Source organism: Lissotriton vulgaris, chromosome 5 (assembly GCF_964263255.1).
Source record: "Lissotriton vulgaris chromosome 5, aLisVul1.2, whole genome shotgun sequence".
NCBI lineage: Eukaryota > Metazoa > Chordata > Amphibia > Caudata > Salamandridae > Lissotriton > Lissotriton vulgaris.
The window spans coordinates 829,909,571-829,933,981 of NC_141693.1; the positions used below are offsets into that span (position 1 = coordinate 829,909,571).

A 24,411-nucleotide genomic window follows, 5' to 3' on the forward strand; every position below is an offset into this window, starting at 1 on the left:
GTAGGTGGGGGCTGCTGATTGTGGTAGTCACCAGTGAGAGTGAGACAAGCTGACTGAGTCAACCCCCTAGGGAGGGCGGGGATAAGTGTGCGCAGGAGCTGAATGTTCCAGCCTCCTGGGCCAGGGGGCGACCGGTGATAGGCCAGTGGTAGTCACTTGTGGGAGTGAGTCAGGCTGAATGTAGCAGCCTTCGAGAGAGGTGAAGTCATATGCTGCGCACCGCCTCGCACAGCGCTACCTTCACTGCCTCCACACATTATGTGCACACAAGGAGCTCTAGAAGACTGCGCGGGAGATGGCATGGCTGCCGAGAGTCCAGATAAAAATAGCGAAGACAGAGGAGCCAAGTGGATTGGTTAGCAGAATCGAGCGGGTCTGAGGACTGCTTTTTAAATCAATAAGTCAGACAGCAGCATTCGTTTTTGCTTCAGCTCTTGGGCTAGGGGTTACAAAGTATCGTCTGGTATGGCCCCCGGGTATCGTTTGGAACTCATGTTATTCAGCGCCTGAGTTAGCGCAAGCGCCCTTGCGAAAGCAAAGGGCACAATGGAGGACTCCTCTGCAGGGCGTTGTAATACATGATAAAAGTGCTTGGCGACCAGTTAAGAGATGCCATGTCACACCGCGAGCAAACGATCTAGTCTCGGTGGGCAAGCCGAAAAGGAGACAGGGAGGGAACAAACAAGCTTCACTTCAAATAGAAAGCAAGCATGTACCATAAAAGATGATGTACGCCAATAAAAAGCATGGGTGGAGCTTCCACTCCACTTCCAAAATCTCCTCGATTACAAGAGGTCTCGCAAAGCGGGCAACGCATGCGCTGCAACGCTAGGTGAGACCTAAAAAAAGGAGTCCAAAGCTTCTGAATAAATGGTGCGGGATTAGACACACTGGAGGATCACACGCCAGATGCTGGACTTTTCAAGGTCCTGGACACTTTGCCTCGAACATATCCACATTTCGTAACATTTATGGTTCCTTGTTGATTATAAATGATCTAGTCACGTGGGAGATCATTTGGACTTTTAGTTGAAGATGTGTATCCTAGTACAGAACATCATTTTTCTCACCATATTTGGACGAGTTCGATGTTGACATGCAGAAGCAACTTGAGTAGTGAAAGTCAGTTATGGGAAGTGCCTCTACTAAATAAAATACTTTTTCGCTCTCTCTCTAACCAGCAAGTCTTACTTAAGGCTTGAAAAAGTCTGTGCGACAAAACATGTGTTGGCTGTCATCAATGCATTAAAAACTGGATGAATTTGACCTGTGGAAGAAATTAAACAAAACTTCTTTCTTCAAGATGAATCCTTACTGTTTGCATCCTATTTGTATTTGGAACACTGTAATTGGAGTGCTGTGGTATTCCTTTCTGCTATCTTGGCACATTGGGCCCTTGCTCCAACGTATACTCACACCTCTGGTAGTAAGGTGCGGGACTACCTCTTAAGCACAATCTCTTAAAATAATGAATTATATATACTCAGTGTTTTCTTGTATGCCCACCAAATAGCATATTGCGAGTAAGAGTTGCAATTTATTTGCTTAACTACCCGTTCTTTTGTCTCAAAGACTGCGGTATGTAGTGACATAATAAGGAATACATTGGTAAATTTCTCGACTGCCTTCTCAGATCACCAGATGTTAAGCTGGTAGCATATGGCAACAAACCTATAGACCTAGTGGGATTCATCAAAGCAAATTTTGAGTTTCAAGGGTTGGTGCTTTACTCTAAAGTTTATTCTGCCAAAGATTATTCCTGTCTTTTGAGATTGCCACATTAAAAAGGCTTGAAAACAAAACTTTTGAACTATCATGATCGCGATGCCATACTGAAACAGGCCAGGACCAAAGAACCCCTGCTTTATGAGAATCAGTGCGTCTTGATCTTTCCGGATTATACACGCCTAGCGCAGCAGCAGCGTCAGTCGTTTATGGCTGCAAAAGCCCGTCTCAGAGACCTCAAGCTCCCCTATGCCTTACTGTTCCCGGCCCACCTGCGGGTGGTGTTCCAATCGCGCACCCACTTCTTTGATATCCAGAGGAGGTGTTCAAATGGACGGATGAAACAGTGAAGGCGTGGGTGCACACACCGCCGGGACTGGAATCGGACTCCTCTCTGAGCGAGGCACAGTCGAAAACCTCCCGGGGATCGCGCCGGAGGGAGGGAACAGGCGATCTCGCTCCCAGCGGCACTCTGCGTCTTGCAGAGCCTCCGCCCGGGGGGCCCTGGCTCCTGTGCAACAGACAGTAGTCCCTTGACTTTTGTTTCCTGCTGTCAGGATGGTGTCGGGGTGCTCGCCCTAGTAGGCGTATGTCTATGTGTGCTGTAGTTGGATGGAGGGAGTTGTATCATGGGCAGATACCCCCTCAGTCTGGCACTTGTGGGGGTGGGCCTAGGAGTTATGGGCTGTAGGTTGGGGATCCATTGGCGTGGGAGGCCTCTGGTCCCTTGTTGGGGGCAGAGTGCCAACCTTGCAGCGACAGGTACTTCAACCGTTTTGAAGTATGGGGTGGGGTGGGTGGGGGGGTCTGTTTTGGTGGGGGTTTGTTCTTGTTCGGCATGAGTCACACAACCACGAGGGGTTCCCTACACTTGTTTTGTGCACGTCCACACGGCCCTGTGCCCATGCTGTGGACCTGGTCATTCCCTGATGGCGGGTCGCACTGACAATGCTTCAAGGATCCAGGGTACCCTCCGTATTCTCAGCTGGAATGTGCGTGGAGTTCTGTATAAAATCAAGAGGGGGCAGTGTTACGCCAGGCAAAGAGGGCTAGGGCCAACGTACTTTTGCTACAAGAAACCCACCTGCTGGGTACTAAGGCCCTGTGCTTGCAGCGCTATGGGTATCAACAAGTCTTCCATGCAGGCTTTGCAAGGGCCTCAAGGGGGGTGGCCATATTAGTGCATCGTAGAATTCCTTACATTCATTCAAAGCAGTGAACTGACACACAGGGGCGATATTTGTTTATCAGGGGTATGGTCGGGGAGGACCCTCTGGTGTTGGGCTGCGTGTACGCCCCGCCCCCCCTGCAATGGTCGCTAGTTGAGAAACTGTTTGCAACATGGGCGGACATCACTGACGCATTATCGGCAGTGGGAGGAGACTGGAACGATGTCCTGGATGTGAGCAGGGACAGGTACAGACCTGGGGAAGGCCCGGGTGTTGGCCATTCCACAAAATTACATGATATGGTCATGGGCTTGGATTGGGTGGAAACATGGCGGGGCTTACACAGCGATAAACGGTAATACACATTTTTCTCAGCAGTCCACAAATCCTTTTCTAGATTGGATTACATTTTTGTCCCTAGAGAAATCGCTGGAAGAGTGGAGTCGGTGGAAATCCTTCCGCGCGGACTCTCGGATCACTCCCCTATATCCGTTGATCTCTTGATGGGTAGGGGGCGGCAGCTATTTCGTTGGCGCATTTCGGTGTGGCATCTGCAACAGGAGGACTACGGTAGGCACATGAGAGAGGCAATTGCTGATTACTTGGTCAGGAATGTGGGATCCGTCTCTAGTACCGGGACGCAGTGGGAAGCACTGAAACCCACACTACGGGGGCTGGATATTGCTTGGTGCGCAGCGGCCCGAAAGATGCACAGGGCAGACTTGGTGCGGGCCGAGGCAGAGATCGAGATGCTGGAATGCCAGGGCTGTGCAGCGGTGAGGGTCAGGTGGTGGGGAAGCTGCTCCTAGCGTAACAGTCCTATGCAGCCCCTCTAATGGACGAGGCACAGCAGATCTGGCTTGCAACGCGCAGTAGAATATGTCAGTGGGGGGACAAGTCTGGCAAAATGCTACACCGGCTCGGTCAAAGTGCCTTCCATGCGCCAACCTTACCAGGGATACTTGACAAGCGGGTGCCCCTATTACGGATCCGAGGGAGTTGGCGGAGAGCTTTGCTGCGTACTATGCGGACCTATATGCCCCGAAGAAGTGCCTGCCGGAATATGTGGTGGACAGGTGTATAGCAGACTTGCTGCCTAAAGCTGTGTCCGATGAGGTGCGCGATTGGTTGGAGCTCCCACTGAAGGACGAGGAGCTGGGTACGGCCCTGGGCGAGCTCAACTCGGGGAAAGCTCCCAGACCGAATGGGTTCCCCAGTGAATTCTTCAAGAAATATCATTTACAGCTAGCCCCTCATAATTGGGCGGTGCTGGAGAAGGCCAGGGAGCAAGGCAGACTCCCCCCAGACTGGAGGCATGCGGAGGTAGTGGTATTTCACAAGCCGGGCCGACCCCCGGAACATCATGCCTCCTACCGCCCAATTTCTCTTCTGAATGTAGAGGCCAAAGTCCTGGTCAAAGCGTTAGCCAACCGGCTTCTACCTCATATCTCAGCGCTTGTACACCCAGATCAGGCCGGCTTTATGCCCCAAAGGGCGACCAGGCACAACATTCGGCGGGCGCATGTGGCGGTGGCGGCGGTCTGGTACACTGGGGAACAGGCCGCAATTCTCCTCGCCGTAATAGACAGGGCGTTTGACTCACTGAGCTGGGTCTATCTGTTCGCGCTACTGCCCCGGCTTAGCCTCAGGCCTTGCTTCTTGTCCTACCTGCAACTTATCTACACTGATTTGACGGCTTTGGTTCGAGTGACAGGAGCAATCTGTTCCAGGTTTCCCATTAGGCGTGGCACCTGGCAGTATTGCCCCCTCTCACCATACCTATTTGCCTTGGCTATGGGGCCGTTGGCGGCGTGAGTGCGCATTGATGAGCAGTTGAGTGGGTTTGAGTGGGCGCAGGGGTTGTCTGATAAGATTGCATTATATGCAGATGATGTCCTTTTCTTTCTTACGGATCTCAATAGGTCAGGGCTGCGCCTCCTGCGGATAATGCAGATTTTTGGAGAATCGTCGGGCTTTATAAGAACGCTAGCAAGTCTACACAATGGGTGCTGGAGGAGCGGTCAAGAGTGGGTGATTGGGCATCTGCACTTCAGGTGGCAGTGTGAGGCCTTAAATATCTGGGGGTGTTTTTATCGGAGGTGCCGACCTTCTCCTGGGAGCGGAATCTGGCGCCAGTGTGGGAGGAAGTTCTGGCAGATCTAAAGACCTGGCCACGTATGCCGCTTACGATCTATGGTAGATCGGCAATTTTTAAAATGATGGCACTCCCCCGGTTGCTATACCAACTGCAAAATCACCCATATCCAATCCCGCCCAAATGGTTCCGGCTGGTGAACTTTGCACTTGGGCAGTTTTTGTGGGAAGGTGGTGCTCTGTGTGTGGTGCTACGCACATACTTTCTCTCCACCTATTGTGGAGGGTTTGCAGCCTCAGACATCCTCGCCTACTATCAGGCCTCTCACCTTCTGGTCCTGATCGAGTGGTGGTATGGCGACAGGGGGACCCGGCATACACCTTGGAACGCTATTGCATGGGGTCTCATACGCTACACACTATTCTCTACACGGCGCCGCTACGGAGCGCACTGCCATCGGCCACACAGGTAGTGTTTCGAAATTGGAGACAGGCTCTGCGCCGTATGGGATGGTGGAATACCCTGACTGGAGAAACCCCCTTGTGGAACAATGGGTGATTGCCCAGCCTTGCGACATTACAGGGCTTTCGGGGATGGGACAACATTGGCATCGCGACCCTAGGTGATGTACTGAGAGGTACGACACTTAAGTCGTTTCAGGATCTTTGTAAGGAATTTGGCATGCCTCGCTCCCAGGTTTTTAGACACCTCCAATTCCGTCATGCACTGTTCCCCCGCCTGGAGGGTTTGGAGTTCCTCCCAGAGTTTAGCCCCCTAGAAGCGAAAGTGTTCATGGGGGACTTGGAGACGAAGAAGATATCCTGCAAATATCAGTCACTAGTCACGCACTGCTCCCCCACGCTGCAGAAGCTCCGGGAGACATGGGAGGAGGATGTGGGTGAGCTGGAGGAGGAGGATTGGAGGGAGGCTCTTGCTGCCCCCAGGGGTGCGGCCATAGCAGTGCGCCTCTGTCTCATCCAATTTAAATACTTACACAGAGTTTATTTCACCCGGGTTCGGCATTGGCAGACGGGACAGATTGCCTCACCGGAATGTCTCCGATGTGGCAGGGAGGAAGGGACGTTCTTGCATACAGTCTGGACTTGTGGATCTCTGGACTGGTTCTGGAGGGGGTCTTGGCCTGTTTAACCGAAGTATTGGGGTGGGAGCTCCCACGTACGCCACAGTTTGCCTTGTTACATGTAATGGATGGGGTGGGTGCCAATGTGTACAAAAGGCAATTGATGCAACTTGGCCTCACGTTGGCCAAGAGAGACATCGCTAAAGCATGGAAAGACCCACAGGCCCCGTCGGTGGCCCTATGGAAAAAGGGGTTGGATTTTTGTATGGGGTTGGAGCAGCCGATCTTTGTGGCCAAGGGTGCCTGTGAAAACATTATACAATTTGGAAACACTGGGCAGATTATAGGGGCCTGTGGCTTGAGCCTCCGTGGTGCTGGAAGATCTCCTGGGGGGAAGTGATGAAGGGGCTGGGTGGTACTGGGGAAGGGGATGTAGGGGTGCCTGGGAGGCGGGTGTGCAAATACAGCTATTTTTTCTGTGCACTTTATGTTGTGTGTGGGTAGAACTTGGTGGACCTTTTGCGACTCTGGGGGGCGGGAGTCGGGGTGGGGGGGGAGTTGGGGGGGGTTGGAGCTGTTGGGAAGAGGGGAGCGGTAGATTGTTCAGTACTGCTCTGTTATATATTTGCTTGTTCTTGCTCGTAAATTAAAGTCAATTGCCTTCCAGCTGATGTACTGTTTCAAACCTGTAGATGCCTCTGGTGTGCAGAGCCCTGCAACAAATGTGCAGTCTGACAATAAAGTCTGTTTTTAAAAAAAATGGCTTCAAGATAAATCTGGACCCAAATCATCCTGATCAGGTTTTGGGTGAGCAATCAGGCACAGGGAGGAAGGAGAGGTGTCTTTGATAGATGAGTTTTCTTCTGTGTTCGTTGACAAGCTAGGAAAGCTGAAGGGATTCATGCATAGAATCATGTTAAATGATGGAGTTACACCCAAAGCAAATAAGTCCCATGAGGGGGGCACTCATTACGTCAAGAGCTGCAAATGTTGTGTGGTGAGTAAATCATAGAAGAGATTGAAGCGTTAGAGTGGTTGGCCCTAGTTGTTTTAACAATAAAAGCACTGGAGACTTAAGCCTGTGTATGGACCTGCATGACCATAATGCAGCCATTTGGGTCAACAGGCACCCTTTGCCAAACACAGGGAAAATAATTACTACTATCAAGGGGGCCACAGTGTTTTCCATATTGTATTTGTCCTCAGTGTACCACCAAATATTCCTCCATCTTGTTTCAATGCCAGTGACCTCATTTGTCACCACAGAAGGTGTTCGCAGATACAAACTGATGCCATTAGGCTTAGCCTCTGCAGTTTTCCAATGGGCAATGCCCCACTTATTTATGAGTGTTCCTCATTTCCCATATTTCCAAGATTACATCCTTTTTATGTTGTGTTTGGAATGGATGATTATTAGCATGATCGCACTTTGAGTGCTCTTGGAAATATTGCAGAAGAGTGGGATGACATTCAAGAGGGAAAAGTGAAATATATGTGCAAGTGAGGTGGAATATTTAAGTCATTAGATTGATGAAAGGGGAATTTCTCCGAGGATGAAACTGGTCTCTGCAATAGCAAAAGTTCCTTAACCAGTGAACAAAGATCAGCTAAGGTCCTTCTTTTGATCAGCTGAATATTATTCGGGATTCATCAGTATGTTTGCGGCCAAAACCAAACACATGAGGAAACAAATGTTGAAGAATGAACAGTTTGTGTGGTGTGAAAATTGTGAGGGAGAGTTCTGTGAGCTGAAGAAAAACATAGCAACTGCCCCTGCGCTTAAACCAATTTTAACATCAATGACACTCTGACATCAATACTGATGCTAGTTGTGAGAGGTCGGGCAGTGTTCTTACAAATTCGTGATGGAAGGGAAGTCACACTTGCTTATGCATTTAGACCCATAACGAATGCGGAAACAAATGATTCAACTATCGAGACGAAAGTCTTGGCTTGCTGGTGGGGTATCGATCCCTTCCAAAGATGTGTGGGGAACTGATTTTATTGATCACATAGACAACTGGCCATAGGTGGATGTGTTTTCTAGCAAGGGAGCAGTCAAGCTGTCTCCCAGTTGGTGCTGTGGACAATGAGGTTACTGCAGTACGATTTCAGAATGGAGTATGTTCCTGGTGGGAGAAAATGTACTTGCTGATTGTTAGACCTGGCAACCTTGGTATGGTTCCCCCGGTATTTTTGCCTCTACCTCCTGCATTTTTGGACTGTGTGCCGGATTTCTTTTTGGTTGGTTCAGGTACTCTGGGCACTTTGCCACTGTTTATCGGTGCCAAAGTGCAAGTGCTCCCCGAGTAGATTGTGAACCACCCCCAACCAACTCTGCAAAGAAACTGGAACAAAATCACCATCGACCAGATCTCCTCATCGCTCCTTCTAAACACCCCAGCCCACTCTTCTAACCCAGACCAAGCCGCCACCAACTTCACCCTATGGTTATCCAACAGCGCCGACATCCTAGCACCATTGAAAAAACGTCAAAGCAAACCTGGCAGCAAGAAGGCCTCATGGTTCAACGATGAGCTTAAGAAGTCCAAGAAACTCTGCCGCTCCCTTGAAAAGGCCTGGAAAAAAGACCCAACCACTAGCACCAAGGACGCCTTCAAAAACGCTACCCGCATACACCACCAATTAATCCGAAAGGCCAAGAAAACAGCATTCAAGGATCGACTAGATAACAACGCCCACAACAGCAAGGAACTTTTCAACATCGTCAAGGAATTTACCAATCCCTCTGCCAACTCCAACGACATCACCCCCTCTCAAGCCCTCTGCGACTCCCTAGCTTCATTCTTCCACAACAAAATTGCAGACATCCACAACAGCTTCGACAACCAACCCGGACACCAACCCACCCATCCATATGCCGAACATTCACCCCCCTTGAACACCCTTAACGACTGGAACCCAATCTCTACTGAGGACACCATCCGCCTGATGAACTCCATCCACTCAGGATCCCCCACAGACCCATGTCCTCAGCACATCTTCAACAAAGCAGACTCCATCATAGCACCGCACCTCCGAGACGTCATCAACTGCTCCTTCAACTCCGCCACCTTCCCGGAAAGCTGGAAACACGCTGAACTCAGCGCCCTTCTGAAAAAACCCACAGCGGACCCCTCCTAACTCAAAAATTACCGCCCCATCTCGCTCCTTCCATTCCCGGCCAAAGTCATCGAGAAAGCTGTCAACAACCAGCTCGCCGCTTTCCTCGAAGCCAACAAATCCCTTGACTCCTCACAAACTGGCTTCCGAGCAAAACACAGCACTGAGACCGCCCTCATCGCAGCAACAGACGACATCCGAACTCTACTGGACAATGGAGTAGGCGTGGGCGGAAAATCCGTTCCGCTCGCGGATTTTGCGGATTTTCGGGAAATCCGCAATCCGCGAGATTTGCGAATTTCCCGCAAAATCCGCAAATCCGCGAGCAGCGGATTTTGCTCGCACTGCTCGCACTGTTCGCGTGAGTTCGCGCCCCGCGAATAAGTGCAAAATTGCAGAAATACGATCTTAGCAAAACTGAAAGTAACTACTTACCAGGTTCAAAAGTTCAGGCTCATCATTAGTAGCCATTTCCTGGACTGCTTCCTGAGGGGCCCCTCCAGAGTTCAGTTGCCAGTTGAAACTAGTATGTGACCCTGCTCTGAACCTCAGAATAGTTACACATATGCCACAAAGGTCCTGAATTACAGCTAAGGGAGACAAGCAGGAGCCAGGCTGGAAGTTAAAATCCATTAATCAGCCCCTAATTCATTATTGTCAGTTGGGGCAGGGCAGGTGTTGTAACTAATTTTGCAACAATGAAAGCACTTAGCAAGTGCAAAAGATCACTAATCAGGGCGCACTAAGGAAGCAGGTGCCAGCTAAAAAAATATTCTGTGACACATGAATCAGCCCCAAATTAATTCAGGTCACTTGAGGCAGGGAAGGTGTGCTTTGCTTTGCCGAAAATAATGTACACTGGACAACCAGAGGGTGTGGTGATGAAACAGAGGGTGGCATGGGTGGGCCAGAGGGTGGCATGAGTAGTCAGAGAGTGGCAGTGGTGACAGAGAGTGGCAGTGATGAAGAAGAGTGTCCCAAACAGGCTGGACACGTAGAAACAAAGAGTTCGCGAAACTTGCGACCCGACAGGTAAGTTCGCAATTTGCGAAAGTGTACAAAACCCTCGCGAACTGGCAGAAACACGGGCGAACACAAAAAAAAAAAAATCCGCAAATTCGCGGGAATTCGCGGATTTTGCGGATTGCGAATCCGCAAATCCGCAAAATTCGCGAACGCGAGATCCGCAAAATTCGCTCATGCTTACAATGGAGACACAGTCGCCCTCATCCTCCTCGACCTCTCTGCAGCCTTCGACACAGCCTGCCACAGCACCCTTTTACAACGCCTCAGAAACATCGGAATACAAGGAAAAGCACTTGAATGGATCACCTCGTTCCTCACCGGAAGAACCCAGAGAGTCCGCCTTCCACCATTCAAGTCCGAGGCCACTGAAGTCATCTGTGGCGTTCCACAAGGATCCTCACTCAGTCCCACCCTCTTCAACGTATACATGAGCCCCCTCGCGGCCATCGCCCGCCAACACAACCTCAACATCATCTCCTACGCGGATGACACTCAACTGATCCTTTCACTCACCAATGACCCTAGCACCGCCAAAACTAACCTACACGAAGGAATGAAAGAAGTTGCCGAATGGATGGAACACAGCCGTCTGAAACTAAACTCAGATAAAACAGAAGTCCTCATCTTAGGTACATCCCCCTCTGCATGGGATGACTCTTGGTGGCCGGAAGCCCTTGGAAAAGCACCCATCCCGACAGACCACGCACGGAACCTAGGCGTTATCCTGGATTCTTCACTTTCAATGAACAGACAAGTCAGCGCCGTCTCCTCATCCTGCTTCAACATCCTTCGCATGCTCAAAAAAACATTTCGCTGGATCCCCACCGAAACCAGGAAAACAGTCACCCACGCTCTGGTCACGAGCCGACTGGACTACGGAAACACCCTCTACGCAGGTACTACCGCTAAACTCCAGAAACAACTCCAACGAATCCAAAACGCCTCAGCCAGGATCATATTAGACATCCCGCGTAACGAACACATCTCTGATCACTTGAAAAACCTCCACTGGCTACCCGTCAATAAGAGGATCACTTTCCGTCTCCTAACCCACGCACACAAAGCACTCTACGAAATCGGACCAGAATGCCTCAACTCACGACTGTCCTTCTACACCCCCTCCCGCCAACTACGATCTTCCAGTCAAGCCCTCGCCACTGTACCTCGCATCAACAAGACCACCATGGGAGGTAGATCCTTCTCATACCTGGCACCTAAAACATGGAACTCACTTCCCACTTACCTTCGCCTTACCCAGAACCAACTAGCATTCAGAAAGCAACTTAAAACGTGGATATTTGACAAGTAATCCTCCTCCCCTCCCTAAGCGCCTTGAGACCCTCTGGGTATGTAGTGCGCTATATAAATTTTATGACTTGACTTGACTTGACTGGGATATTTGATTTACTGGTAAGCCCCTCCCCTAGTAAAGTGCACTGTGTGTGCCCAGGGCCTGTAAATCAAATGCTACCAGTGGGCCTGCAGCACTAATTGCACCACCCACAAAAGTAGCCTTTGAAATGGGTCTCAGACCTGCCACTGTAGTGTCTGCGTGCAGTTTTCTAACTGCCATGTCAACCTGGCAAGTGCAACCACTTGCCAACCCCTAACCTTCCCTTTTTCTTACATGTAAGGCACACCTAAGGTTGGCCCAAGGTACCCCCATGGGGAGGGTGCAGTGTATGCGAAAGATAAGGAAAACTACAAGAGAGAAATGACTCAATACAAATCTCTCATCCATCATGCTAAAAGTACCTACTACTCCTCTCAGATTGAGCAAGCCAAGAACTCCAATAAAGAACTTTACAAAGTGGTAACCAAACTGTCACATTTGCCTCCTCAATCCACCCCTAAACCGACCCAAGCATTCTGCAACAAGCTAGCCACCTTTTTCTATGATAAGGTAAACAATATCTATGCCAATTTCTCACAAGAAATCCATTTAGACTCTTGCCCTAATGCTGCCCCCATCAATCACCCCATTTTTTCACAATTCCAAAACATCAATCCCACTCAAGTTGTTGAAGTTATGAATACCATCAAATCAGGATCAGCCAAGCATCCTTGTCCAGCTCAATTCTCCTTCCCATCTCAGATATCATTGCATCCCAGCTTGCTAACATCTTTAACACCATGTTTAGCACTGGAACCTACCCTGTAATCTGGAAGGATACTCTCCTTAAACCCCTACTCAAAAAACCCCACCTTGATGCGGATGACTCCAACAATTATCGACCAATAGCTAGTCTGCCATTTCAAGCAAAACTATTCGATAAATTGATGAACTTCCAAATTTCACAATATATAGAACAACACTCTCTATTAGATGACAGTCAATTCGGCTTCCGCAAACTGCATAGTACAGAGACCGCACTCATCAAATCCACCGATGAGATAAGAAAAGCACTTGACCAGGGAGGAGCAGCAGTACTCATCCTGCTTGATCTCACTGCGGCTTTCGACACGGTCGATCACAACATCTTGATCGACCGGGTCAATGCCATCGGCATCCAAGCTAAAGTTGAAGACCTTTTAAGATCTTTTCTAACTGGCCGCACCCAGACAGTTCAGCTAGACACCTTCTTATCTGAACAACTGGCCCTACCTTGTGTTGTTCCCCAAGGCTCATCCCTCAGTCCAACCCTATTTAATATCTAGGTCTCCGATCTGGCAAGGGTAATTAATGACTGGGGGATGAGCCTAACATCCTATGCGGATGACACCCAGTTGGTTCTCACCATCAAAGAGAACGGAGTAAAAATAGCTGCCAATTTCCAACAGGGCATTCTGGCCATCAGTAATTGGATATCAGTAAACTGTCTCAAATTAAATTCTAATAAAACCGAGGTCATGACCTTCTGCAAGGTCACTCCTACTTGGTCAGATGCATGGTGGTCCACCAATCTAGGCCCTCCCCCCCTCCCAGCTACCAAGGTTAAAAACCTAGGAATACTCATAGACAATAAACTCACTTACTCAGCCCATGTTAACTCTACTGTCTCATCATCGTTTTTTAACCTTAAAGCTATAAAAAAGATTCTCCCACTCCTTCCCCCCCCCAACTCTGGCAAAACCCTGGTCACCTCATTTGTCATGCCCTCAGTGGACTATTGTAACGGACTTCTGGTTAATGCCCAAAACAAGGTCATCAAAAGGCTACAATCTATACAAAACGCCGTGGCCAGACTACTTTCAGGCACCCCTAAATTCAAACCCATCACCAATACCATAAAAAACTATCATTGTTTCACAGTCAAAAATAGGATAAAGTTCAAAGCGCTCTGCATAGCCTACAAAGCCGCATACAAACAAAGACCGCGTTTTCTCATTGACCCCTTCACTTTCCATGTCCCTAAACGATCACTCCGCTCAATGAACAAATTCAACATGACAGTTCCACGTACCAGAACTGTTGCATGGGGTGATAGCAGTTTCCACGTATTAACGGCAAAACTCTGGAATGCCCTTGAACTAGACGTTAGGTCCGCCACCACTCTGACCATTTTCAGAACAAAAAATAAAAACATGGCTCTTCAATCAATAATCCAATCTCCTCTCCCACAGTCTGCCTCATCCTAAGCGCCGATACGCCCTTGGGCAATTGTTCGTGCTCAACAAATCACATAAATAAATAAATAAAGGCAAGACATGTGGTGGTGTGTTTCACATGTCCTGGTAGTAGAATTTTGTGCACTTGTTTTTCACTACTAAAAGGCTGTCTGTCCCATAGGTTAAATGGTAGCTGCCTTGTAACATCTTACAAGTGCAACTTTCCATTGGGACAACATAGAGATTTGGAGTATAGGCTCTGTGTATTCAGAATTTAATAGCACAACTTTTAGTGCAGGTGGTTTTTAAATTGTGTGTTTGCAAATGCCACTTTCTGGGCATTTTCTTGTTTAACCATCCTATCTGGCTGTTTTTGTATCCACCATCTGATACTGAAGGGACAGAAGCTGGGGATGTGCATTCACTCTAGACAGTCACAAGGAGGAGGTTGAGGTGTGTCCTGCCTTTCCTGCGTGACTCAGCCAGGATGACTAGACCTTTCTGCCTTTAGAGTGGTGGGAGGAGTTTTCACTGGCACCTGAATTAGCTGTGTCTGCTCCGCACAATGCTGCCTCCACCTCCTGTGGGAAAGCTGGACCAGGGAGGACAGAATTTTTTTTTTACTGAGCTCCAAGACTCTTGCAACAAAGACTACAAAGAGAAAATGGATTATAAATATTAGACCTAAAACCCCAGAATTTTAGATTACTTCTGGAATCAAGAGGAACCTCTGCCAAGGAGTATGAGCTGTGAGGAGGAGACTGCCCCTTTGCTGTGTGTTGCTCTGCTGGGTTGGTCCACAGTTGCTGCTTCTGCAAAGGAGAGGACAAAGACCAAGTACCACAGCAGTCCTTGTAATTCAAGGTCCCGTGGCACCACAGCACTGGCACTTCTTTGTAAATGCCACAGGCCCACAAGCCCTCAGAAATGACTGAAAGGCTTCCTCCTCCACTGTTGTCTCTCTTCCAGGCAGGCTCCGAGACCCAGGAAACTGTACTACCAATTCTGGTACTGCTCTCAACAGCATGAGAGCAGTGCTAGGATTGGTTGGAATGGCCTCACTGTGTTCTCAAGAGCACTGGAGGCCTTCGCTTTTTCTCACCCAGCTGTCTAAGACAGCTAGGTTCGAGAACTTTAAAATGTGCATGACTGGCCAAAGAGACATGTGGATTTTAAAGCGCACAGCTCCCTGCTGCTGCCACTCTACAGCACTGGCCCCACCCAGTCCGTCACTCAGTTCAGGACGGGTCGTTCCTTAAAAATAAAATGGCAATAAATAAACTTTATTACCATTTTATTTTTCAGCACTGGTCTGTGGATGGCAGTTACTGGCAGCAAAGGCGTCCGCAGGGGGGGCAAGGAGGGGCGCTTGCCCCCCTGGAGCGCCTCTCCTTGCCCCCCCCCCTGTGCACGCCCATGTGCACAAATGCGTCCCGGAGGGAGGCCTGACGCCGGGGCTCATCCTTAGGCAGGACATCATCCAACCAGCCGCCTTAATTTTAGGCATTGCAGGGAACAGAGCTGTTCCCTGCAAAAGGCCTCAGCTCCCTGATGGGGCCGCCTCGCACTCCCCTGAGCACAAGAGCAGCCCCACCCCATCCATTATCATTCTGTGTGGGGCTGATTGCCACATACAGAATGACAATGGGTCAGTCTGGGCTGGCACAGCATGTGTGGCCTCCTCCAGCCTCGGTCCAGGGCAGGGCCTTCGGTCACATGGAAGTGCAAAAACGCCCATGCTGCTGCTAGGTGAGAATCCAGTTAGCCAAAGGAAGGCGGTGAAAGAAGTTGAAAGGAAAGAATTATAGTGATAGTATAGCAGCCATGGTTGCTGCTTTTTTTTGTGCTTTTTTTTTAGGGCTCCGCGCCATCTCCAGCCCGCGTGCCACCCTCCCTATTTTATGCAACTAACAACCATAGACAAAGCCAATAGTTCTGGCTTGTTGTGGGTGTAACGTTACTTGTTCCAAGTGTAACGTTTCTTGTTGTATTATGTATCTGGATGCAATGACAGAAGCAAAAAAAATACCAGTCGGTGGCACATTATATTAAGCACAGATTTTTAGCTTATGTGTTTTAAGACACACATTTTATTACATCAAACACCCTTTTGGAGAGACCCCCTAGTTTTTTCATCCCACTTAACGCTCTGGAGTTAACACCATGTCAGTCGACCCACGTCAAGGCACTGTGCATCATGCATGACTCATGCCTTTCACTTTTTCAGATTTCCTATGTGCAGGGGCATAGTGAACCCTGCTCCACCCTACCCCTTGCTTTAGGAACTACAGCAAGGGTGGAGTTCTTGACAGGTCTCATAATTAATGTGAAAAGGTGAGTGAGTAAGTAAGTGGATGGATGGATGGATGGATGGATGGATGGATGGATGGATGGATGGATGGATGGATGGATGGATGGATGGGTGGATGGATGGCGGGTGAGTGAATGGGTGGATGGATGAGTGAAATGATTGATGGATTGATGAATTGATAAGTGAAAGGGTGGATTGATGAATTGATAAGTGAAAGGGTGGATGGATGGACAGATGAGTGAAAGGGTGGATGTAAGGCTAGATGAGTGAGTGAAAGGGCTGGTTGATGGACAAAAGGATGGATCAATGAGTGAAGAAGTAAAAGGGTGGATGGATGAGTGAAAGGATGGATGAGTGATAGGTTCAATGGATGGATTCATGAGTGGATGAGTGGGTGGGTGGATGGATGGAACGATGGATGGCTAAGTGAAAGGGGAATTGAAAGTGGAAGGGGGATGGGTAAATGGATGACTGAACAGGTGAATAGCTGGATGGATGAGTTAATGGATGGATGGGTGGAAGAGTGGATGGATGAGTGTATGGATGGATAGGGTGAAAGGGTAGATGGATGGATGATGGATGAGTAAAAGGGTGGATTGAGGGATAGATACGTGAAATGATGGATGGGAGGAAAAATGATGGATGGGTTTGTAAATGGATGAATATGGACATTGTTGGGCACACAGATGGAAGGACAGAATGAATGGTGAAAGACTGAATGATGGATGAAAGTATGATTACACATTGTAAGCCCCATTATCTTTAGAAACATTTCCTATACATTGACTTTCCCATTTATATGAGTGATTGTCTCTTTATAATATGTGTGTGTTGTAACGCACTCCAAAACTCTGCCCCACATAATTGGGATGAGTAGCACTATAGAAGAAATTAAATACACATGAGAGAAGGTCTATGTGAAAATGAGGGGCACCATTGGAGGGTGGTATCAAGGCCAGACTGGCCGGACTAGGCATCAGGTATTTTCTCTGGGAACTGGAAAGGTGGGGGCGGTTTTGTTACCACAAAAAGACCTGCACATTTGCTTAAAGCTGCGCGTATACTGACAAACCATGAAGTGCACAATTGTCTCAACCTAATATAAACTTTTTTCACTTGTACCTTAGTGGTGGTCTATTTACTTACTTACTTACATTAGAGAAGGTTGCGCAGTAGTATATGTCTGTAAACCTTACCTTTTGTCCTGAATTTTGACCTGCTGTCCTGAATTTTTGTCCCGAATTTTGACCCTTTGTCCTGAATTTTTACACTCACTGTCCTGATTTTGCACTCATGCCAGTTGTCTTGTAAATCTGCCCCGTAACGTTCAGCTTCTGGGATGCCAGTGGGTTAATTTTAGGGTTCAAGGTGGGTATGAGTTTTGGGGTGCCAGGGGTAATTTTAGGGTTCAGGGCGGGTATGGGTTTTGGGGGGCCAGGGGAAATGTTAGGGTTCAGGGGGGATATGGGTTTTGGGGTGCCAGTGGTAATTTTAGGGTTCAGGGTGGGTATGGGTTTTGGGTTGCAAGGGGGGACATTTTAGGATTCAGGGAGGGTATGGAATTTGGGGTGCCAGGGGCACAATTTTAGGGGTCAGGGCGGGTATGGGTTATGGGTTTTGGGGTGCCAGGGGGCTACTTTTAGGGATCAGGGAATGTATGAGTTTAAGGGGACAGGGGGTAATATTAGGGTTCATAAGTGTGCTCTAATTGTTGTCCAGTTTCAAATGCAGAATTCACTACTTTTTGTTTCTCAGCTTGGCCTGAGCATTACCCGATCCTGATTGTCTGCCATTTTAGCCCCGCCCCTATGGATTAACATTAGCCACGCCCCTTCGTTTGCCAGGTTAGCCTCCCCCTGGAAAAATGTCTGCGGATGCCCATGGCTGGCAGCCTCCCTCCCGGTCAAACTTGCTTCTAATAAAGGAAAAGTCTTCAACTAACCCGACCACTGTACTTGTTCCACCAGCGTGATCCTGCGTTTTAAATGTAATATGTTCGATTGTGTCAAAACATGCAGTGGCAACCGCTCTATTAGGGCATTGGATCGCCGCCCCGCGGCTTCCTCGCAGTGCGAGAAGCAGAAAATAAAATGGCATTTTAAATTTCTTTTTATTTTCTGCTTCTCATGCGAGAAAGCAGAATGCAGGGGTATGCCTGGTTGGGGCAGGTGGTAGGGTATGCCTGGGTGGGGCAGGTGGGAGGGTATGCCTGGTTGGGGCAGGTGGGAGGGTATGCCTGGTTGGGGGCAGGCGGGTTGGGGAGGAGTGGTTTGCACCACTCGGAGTGCCCTGACGCCGACACAAGCAGTCATGCAACCTCTACATTTTCTCTATGTAGGCTGCATGAAGCCTACATAGAGAAAATGGCCTCCCTCCAAGCGCCCGGCCGGGTGCCCTCTGGGGCTCTGCACCAATCACAACGCTGCCATTGTAGCATTGTGATGGTCTTACAGGAGGAGAGGGAGCATGCCGGTTCCTGTCCAGGAGCAGAGGCGGCGCTGGACCCGGTCACGGCCGTCAGGTAAGTTATATTTATTTTTTGTTTTGAGCCCCCCAACCCCCACCCCCTCCCTCCCTGTGTATTGCGAGCCGCGACTGCCTGGCCACCGCGTAGCCTCCTGCTGCTGCTAGATGCCTCCCAGATCCTGTTACCAATCTGCATTAAGTTGATTGATTTGATTGTCCAAATCACTGCTCTCTATTGGCTTTCACCTGACGGCGGGAGTCTTCCTCGTGCAAGGTCTCGTTTCACTGAGATGCACCTGCTGACCAGGTCCTTATGGCCAAGAAATGGCCTGCCTCGGCCAATCTTCTCTGCGCCTCATAGGGAAGAAGGCTCCGTGATGTGGTGCCAGGCGCCTCGAGCACCAGGAAGGGCTGTGGTTACCTCAGAGTTAAAGAACACTCTCTGAGGCACCTACAGCACACAACAGATGCATTTATTCCTGGATGTGTTTATGAGTTTCATCTAGTGCCACGTCTAACCTTTCAGTTATTTCTGAGGGGTTGTGGGCCTGTGGCATTTACAAAAAAGTGCCAGTGCTGTGGTGCCACGGGCCCTTGAATTACAAGGATTGCTGTGGTACTAGATCTTACCTGCACACTTTACACACAAAATGTGTTACTACAAAATCACAACAAACAAGACCTGGTGCTGGAGATTACCAAAGGCCCTGCTCTACAGCTCTGGGAAATCAGCTGGAAACAAAGAATTCACACCTCATTCATTGCCAGACCCCTTTAAGAATTCCCACAAGCCCGCCTGCGTAGGCCCAAGTGATTACATGTTAGCACACCTGTGCTGACTTCTCTCCGCTTTGTTTATAACGTCTTTTCACAAGTGGACTGAAATGTATGCTCTTCCCTAGTGATATGCAACCCCATGGACAACGTGTTTGAACTTCAGAAGGATGAGTGACCCTACATTCCAATCAGTGAGTACTAGTTATTAGCTGACCTCAGCAGCAAACGTCTAACCCACTGCACTACCCTTGCACGGATTCACATTGGTATGTTTGTTAGATATACAGAAGTAGGTTTCCGGTGATCCCCCCTCCCCCCCATACTGACGCACCAGAAGCATCGTCTGCTTCCCACAGCCAGTGCCCTGTTCATGGCACACTTAAGGCTATTATGGCTTCCCATTTCATAGAGTGCTGTTTCAGGGGCCCTTGGCACATCTAAGGATATCTAGAGACAATGTTTTCATTTCAGTAATACTCTCTGAATATGCAGCCGCTCTCTGGCATGCTCCGTTGTAAAGTTAAGTCCAGTCTCACTGCTAACTGTATGTGATGTACTCGAATCAGCCAGTGATGGTCTGTCTAATGTGTGTTGTTTGGTGGTGTGCATATGCAACTCACATTCGAATTGGCACGCATGTGTTAACATGTTACCCAAATATATGCCTATCTATGCAGTGATGAGAGAGTGCATAGTGTTCTGTTTATCGTGTTGTGCATTTCAATTTTCAAAATATATTTCCCCTGATGATGTCATATGAAATCATCAGCGATTTCTCTAGTGATAGTTAACACAAGGCAACATCAAAAAAGTTGGGGAAAGTTCTGAAATCGGGCGTGAACTGTAGACAGACGCCTCGTGGCCGTGCATCCTTTACTATATATGTATACACACACACACATACACACCACTCCCTCACTCTTCAGTTTAAATGATTTATGAATTGGATGGTCGACTTCAACTCATTTTCAAAATGTAAATACAAAGAACTGTTTCATCTCCTTGCTATAAATTAATTATCTGATATCTGTTTTACCATGACATTCTCTCTGCGTGATGCCTGTTTTATGTGTACGTTTCACTGCACAGTCACTGAATGTATTTATTGCATAGTTAAAACTATTACAAGTGTATCAGTGTGTTCAAAAGTTAATATGGGCAAATGATAAACACCAGCATATGCAAAGATTGTCCTCTACAGCTCATAAATATTGGCAATGTCTTAAATAATTCAATCGTATTGCTTTATTAACCTTCCTACTTCCTCAAATTTGCTTGAAAATGCACCATTTATCCACTCTTTTTCAAAATGTTCTAGGTTGCTTGGGCTTGCTCCCTACCCTCGCTCACCGCAGTGCAGGGTGGCAATAATTCACACCTCACCACTTTCAAATGTCACCAGCCGCCACTGAAAAGAGGCCGCTGGACTGAATAACATTTCAGCATTCTAGCATCACCATCATCAATAAGTGGTCTCGGGTTATCAAGTGCAGACTGAGCTAGAAGGTCAGTGTTGTGCACGGGCTGGAAACCTGTTGATTCGTAAAAAAACACAGAACGCCTCTTCAGAGAACAACGAAAGTCCAATTCCTAGACTACGTCACGGGTACTTTTAAAGTCCTCGGTGAAAAAATTAATACAACTAAGTTTTGATAGCACTTGTCGTTTTCGTCATGCGAATGAGACATTATTGAATTCGTATGTGTAGTGCTAGTAATAGAAAGCCTGTGACTCAATATCGAAGCACCAATCATATTCTACAATTAAGAAAAGCAAAGTTTAAAGACACAATACAATGGAAAAAATAACATGCGCTGAGCAAGTCTCCAAATCAACACTTCACATTCGCAGATTCCAGATGCTCAAGCCAGCCCTGCAACCAAGGTAGACCGAAAACCACGACTTCGGCCTAGAAAGAATGAGAAGGCGGGTTTCTGTTGTTGTTGCGCCCCCTGGTGGATAGAAGAGTGTCAACAAGTTAGGGAACCAGGATTACTCTCCATCACTTCATTAGCAGAATGTAAAGGCAAATGAGAATCGGAGATAAATAAACCCTGTTAACTCGTGGAAGAAGTAATGGCGTATTGGCCAAAGCAACCGATTTGTCTCTGCGTCGGCTCAATATCCTGTTATTCTGGGCAAATCACATAATCTCCCCGTGTCTACCAAAAATGAAATGTATCCTTGTGTAATGTAACTGGTACTCACATAAATCGCTCTGTCTTCGAGTCGAGTTCACGCTATATATTTTTTTTAAAAATAATGTGACCTAAACAAAATCATAGTCTCTGCAATGCAGTGACAGTACTGCACACACAAACAAATAGTTCACATTTATGGAAGGATTTTCCTGTGCAATCTTTGATGACAAGTAGGTGCGGGTACAGAGAAGGGGACCAACCTGCAAACACAATATCCAGTAGGCTCCAGATTGGAGAAACCGGCGGAGAGGCAATACAAACAGCATCCATGGTCAACGGTAAAAAGAAAAAAAAAAATGGAACGGTCCGAGTAACGTGTGGTTTATCTCAGCTGATCACTCAACAAGCGCGCATCAGCCAAGTCAACTTCTGACGGGAACTATCTCACTTTAAATTAGACCGGACTGTTAGCAAGGTGCATCTGCTGTTTGTAGGCCCATAGATGTTAATGGTGGGAATTCAACTTCAAGGAAGTGTTTTTGCTTTAAAAGTCAATACCAACTATACACATCTTACAACACTCCATTTTCCAACGCAGCGGGTGCTTCCTAGGGAATGGGTGGTTTACTTTTACAGCAGTGCATGCCTCTCAAAACATTTAGCACATATTACGCCAGAGTGTATTTCCATAGCGAAGTACTCAAAAACATGGTTTAAAGCGGGGAGATGGTTAAACGTTGCCATACCCAGTCACCCCCACATCACGAGAATTAGGGTAGGGATATCTTTGCTTTCCTCGTGATATAACGTGTAATATAGATTCTTTAAACAATCACATCTTATAAGCCCATATTTTACGACCACAAATGTTTCCACACATCCAAAATAGTTTATGCTGACATTTTTGCCCGTTTGCCCATATTAACTATATAAACGGTATATAAAGATTTAACATACGACTTCTGATAGCCCCCGTCTCATGTCTGCCGTCTTCAATCAGATTTGTTTTTTTAGCCAACAAAACGTTACCTGCTGGGATTTGTTTGCCCATATGGAAAACGGTAGAAACAAAACTACAACCCCCAGAATGCAACGCGCAGCTGGCTAAAAATACAGAAATGCTCGAACGTGTCACGCAAGACATGCTGTCTGCTGCGGAACAGACGTCTCTCAAGGCATTTGACTGTTGGTTTATCTCAGTGACTACGGCACCCGGAGGCTCGGGAGAGTACCTCGCTGCTCACTTGTGCCTCAAAGCGTCTCACTTAACATTCTGACAAAGGTCCGAGCTGGGGAAGGGCGTGAACTCTCCGCTTCCTTCAAGAACGGAGCTGAGTTGGGGTGGGTCTCCAGTACATGCTGGCGCTGAGAAAGATCATACTAGTTAACAGCTTCAGCTTCCTGTGAGACAAATTCTCAATAAATGACAGCTGTTATCAGAGGAAGGTGGAAGGAGAGGTGCTATCGACCTGTCACTAGAACAGATCGATTTATTGCTTTGGAAATAAACAAATCAGACCATTTCTGAGAGGAACATTTGTACAGTTGGCAAGACAGTTGATTACTGCGAAGAGTCTTTCCACCTCAAAGGCAGGCCAAATGAAAGGTTCAGCGTGTGTCCTTATGACATTCCACACGCACCACCGGAAGAAGCCCCAGCTCAGTGTATCATGGAAGTTAGAGCACCTGCAAGGAAAAACACCCGCTAATCACCAAGACAGGCTACAACGGCCCCACTACTGGCCCACCAAAAAAATGAGATGCCTGAATATCTGGTACCCAGGCCCTGCATGTCCTCGTATAACCCCAGCCCGCCTTAATACATGGAGCAAACGCACGGCCCAACATAACGTTATTTGGACTGCACAGAAGGAACTTTTAATGAAGGTAAAAAAACACAAGTTCATTTTTTGCATTTAATTCTTTTAACATTCGCCAGTAGTTTGCTCTTTACTAAGTGCCCAACTTTTGGCAGCCATGTAAACCGACAAAGGAAGATACAGTGATTGCCCAAGCATCACATGACAGTAGTCAAGTATGGCAACCGAGTTTTTAATCAAGGTCTCTCTGCAAAACCACTCGACCACGCCCCTTCTAAAGAGCATCAGTCAAATCAGGATAAAGAATCAGCATTTACCTCTTGACGGCTGATTTAGGGTGGACGGACACCCGCAAGCAACGCGTCATGACAGCGCGAGCGGGCAGCTGCGGAAATAAGGATGCTTCACTGCCTGACGTTATCATTCGGACCTTTACTGACCATGCGAATGTGGAAAGCATATTTGCTTAACTTCCGAACGAACTCCTGAGCACGGCTCAAGATAGTAGAGAGTGTGGAGTCTTGCCACCTACCGGCTTTGCAGGGATCCTTGTAGTCCAGATTCTCCACTCCATCCTCCTCAAGCAGGTATTCCAGCGCCGGGTCCTGCTCCAGCCCTAGCCCCGGGCGCAAGGGCACGAGGGCGGCGAGCAGCAGGACCAAGAGCGCCCGGGCAAGGCAGGGGGGTCCAACCCGGCTCATGGTCCAGGGCACCGGGTGATAAGCGGATGTCCGAGAAGAGAAGCGGCCTTTGACGAGTGCGAGCAGTGCAGGACCGGCGTCAGGCAGGGGGCTGTCGCTCTAGGAGGAGCCCACGAGTACTTCTGTCCCCTGGAGCCGGAGTAGTGAAACGCGCCCTGAGAGACAGCAGAAGGCAGAGCCCGCCCCTGGGAGCCGCCCTCAGCCAATCACCGGCAGCGCCGGCCGAAACACCGAGTGGTTGCGACTCGCCAGTGCCCGTAAACACTTATGAGTAGGGAGTAGCAGTGAGCCATGCCGAGACACTCCAAATTCAGCATCAGCACCACACTTAACCACTGCAACCGAACGACCACCTTCCTAGTAACACACGGTTTGCTACCTCTCACACTTTGTTTGCCTTTGATGCTTGCACAGGTGCCACCATTGC

At 48.3% G+C, this 24,411-nt stretch overlaps 1 protein-coding gene across 1 annotated transcript in view; it reads right to left on the reverse strand.

The window, feature by feature from the left end:
* Positions 1–24,149, reverse strand: part of TLL2 (tolloid like 2) — a 2,097,051-nt gene extending 2,072,902 nt beyond the window's left edge. The window contains exon 1 of the mRNA XM_086922321.1: positions 23,816–24,149. Coding sequence (XP_086778447.1) covers positions 23,816–23,984 — 169 coding nt within the window. The 5' untranslated portion in view covers positions 23,985–24,149. The remainder of the gene's footprint in view (positions 1–23,815) is intronic.
* Positions 24,150–24,411: the final 262 nt, after the last annotated feature.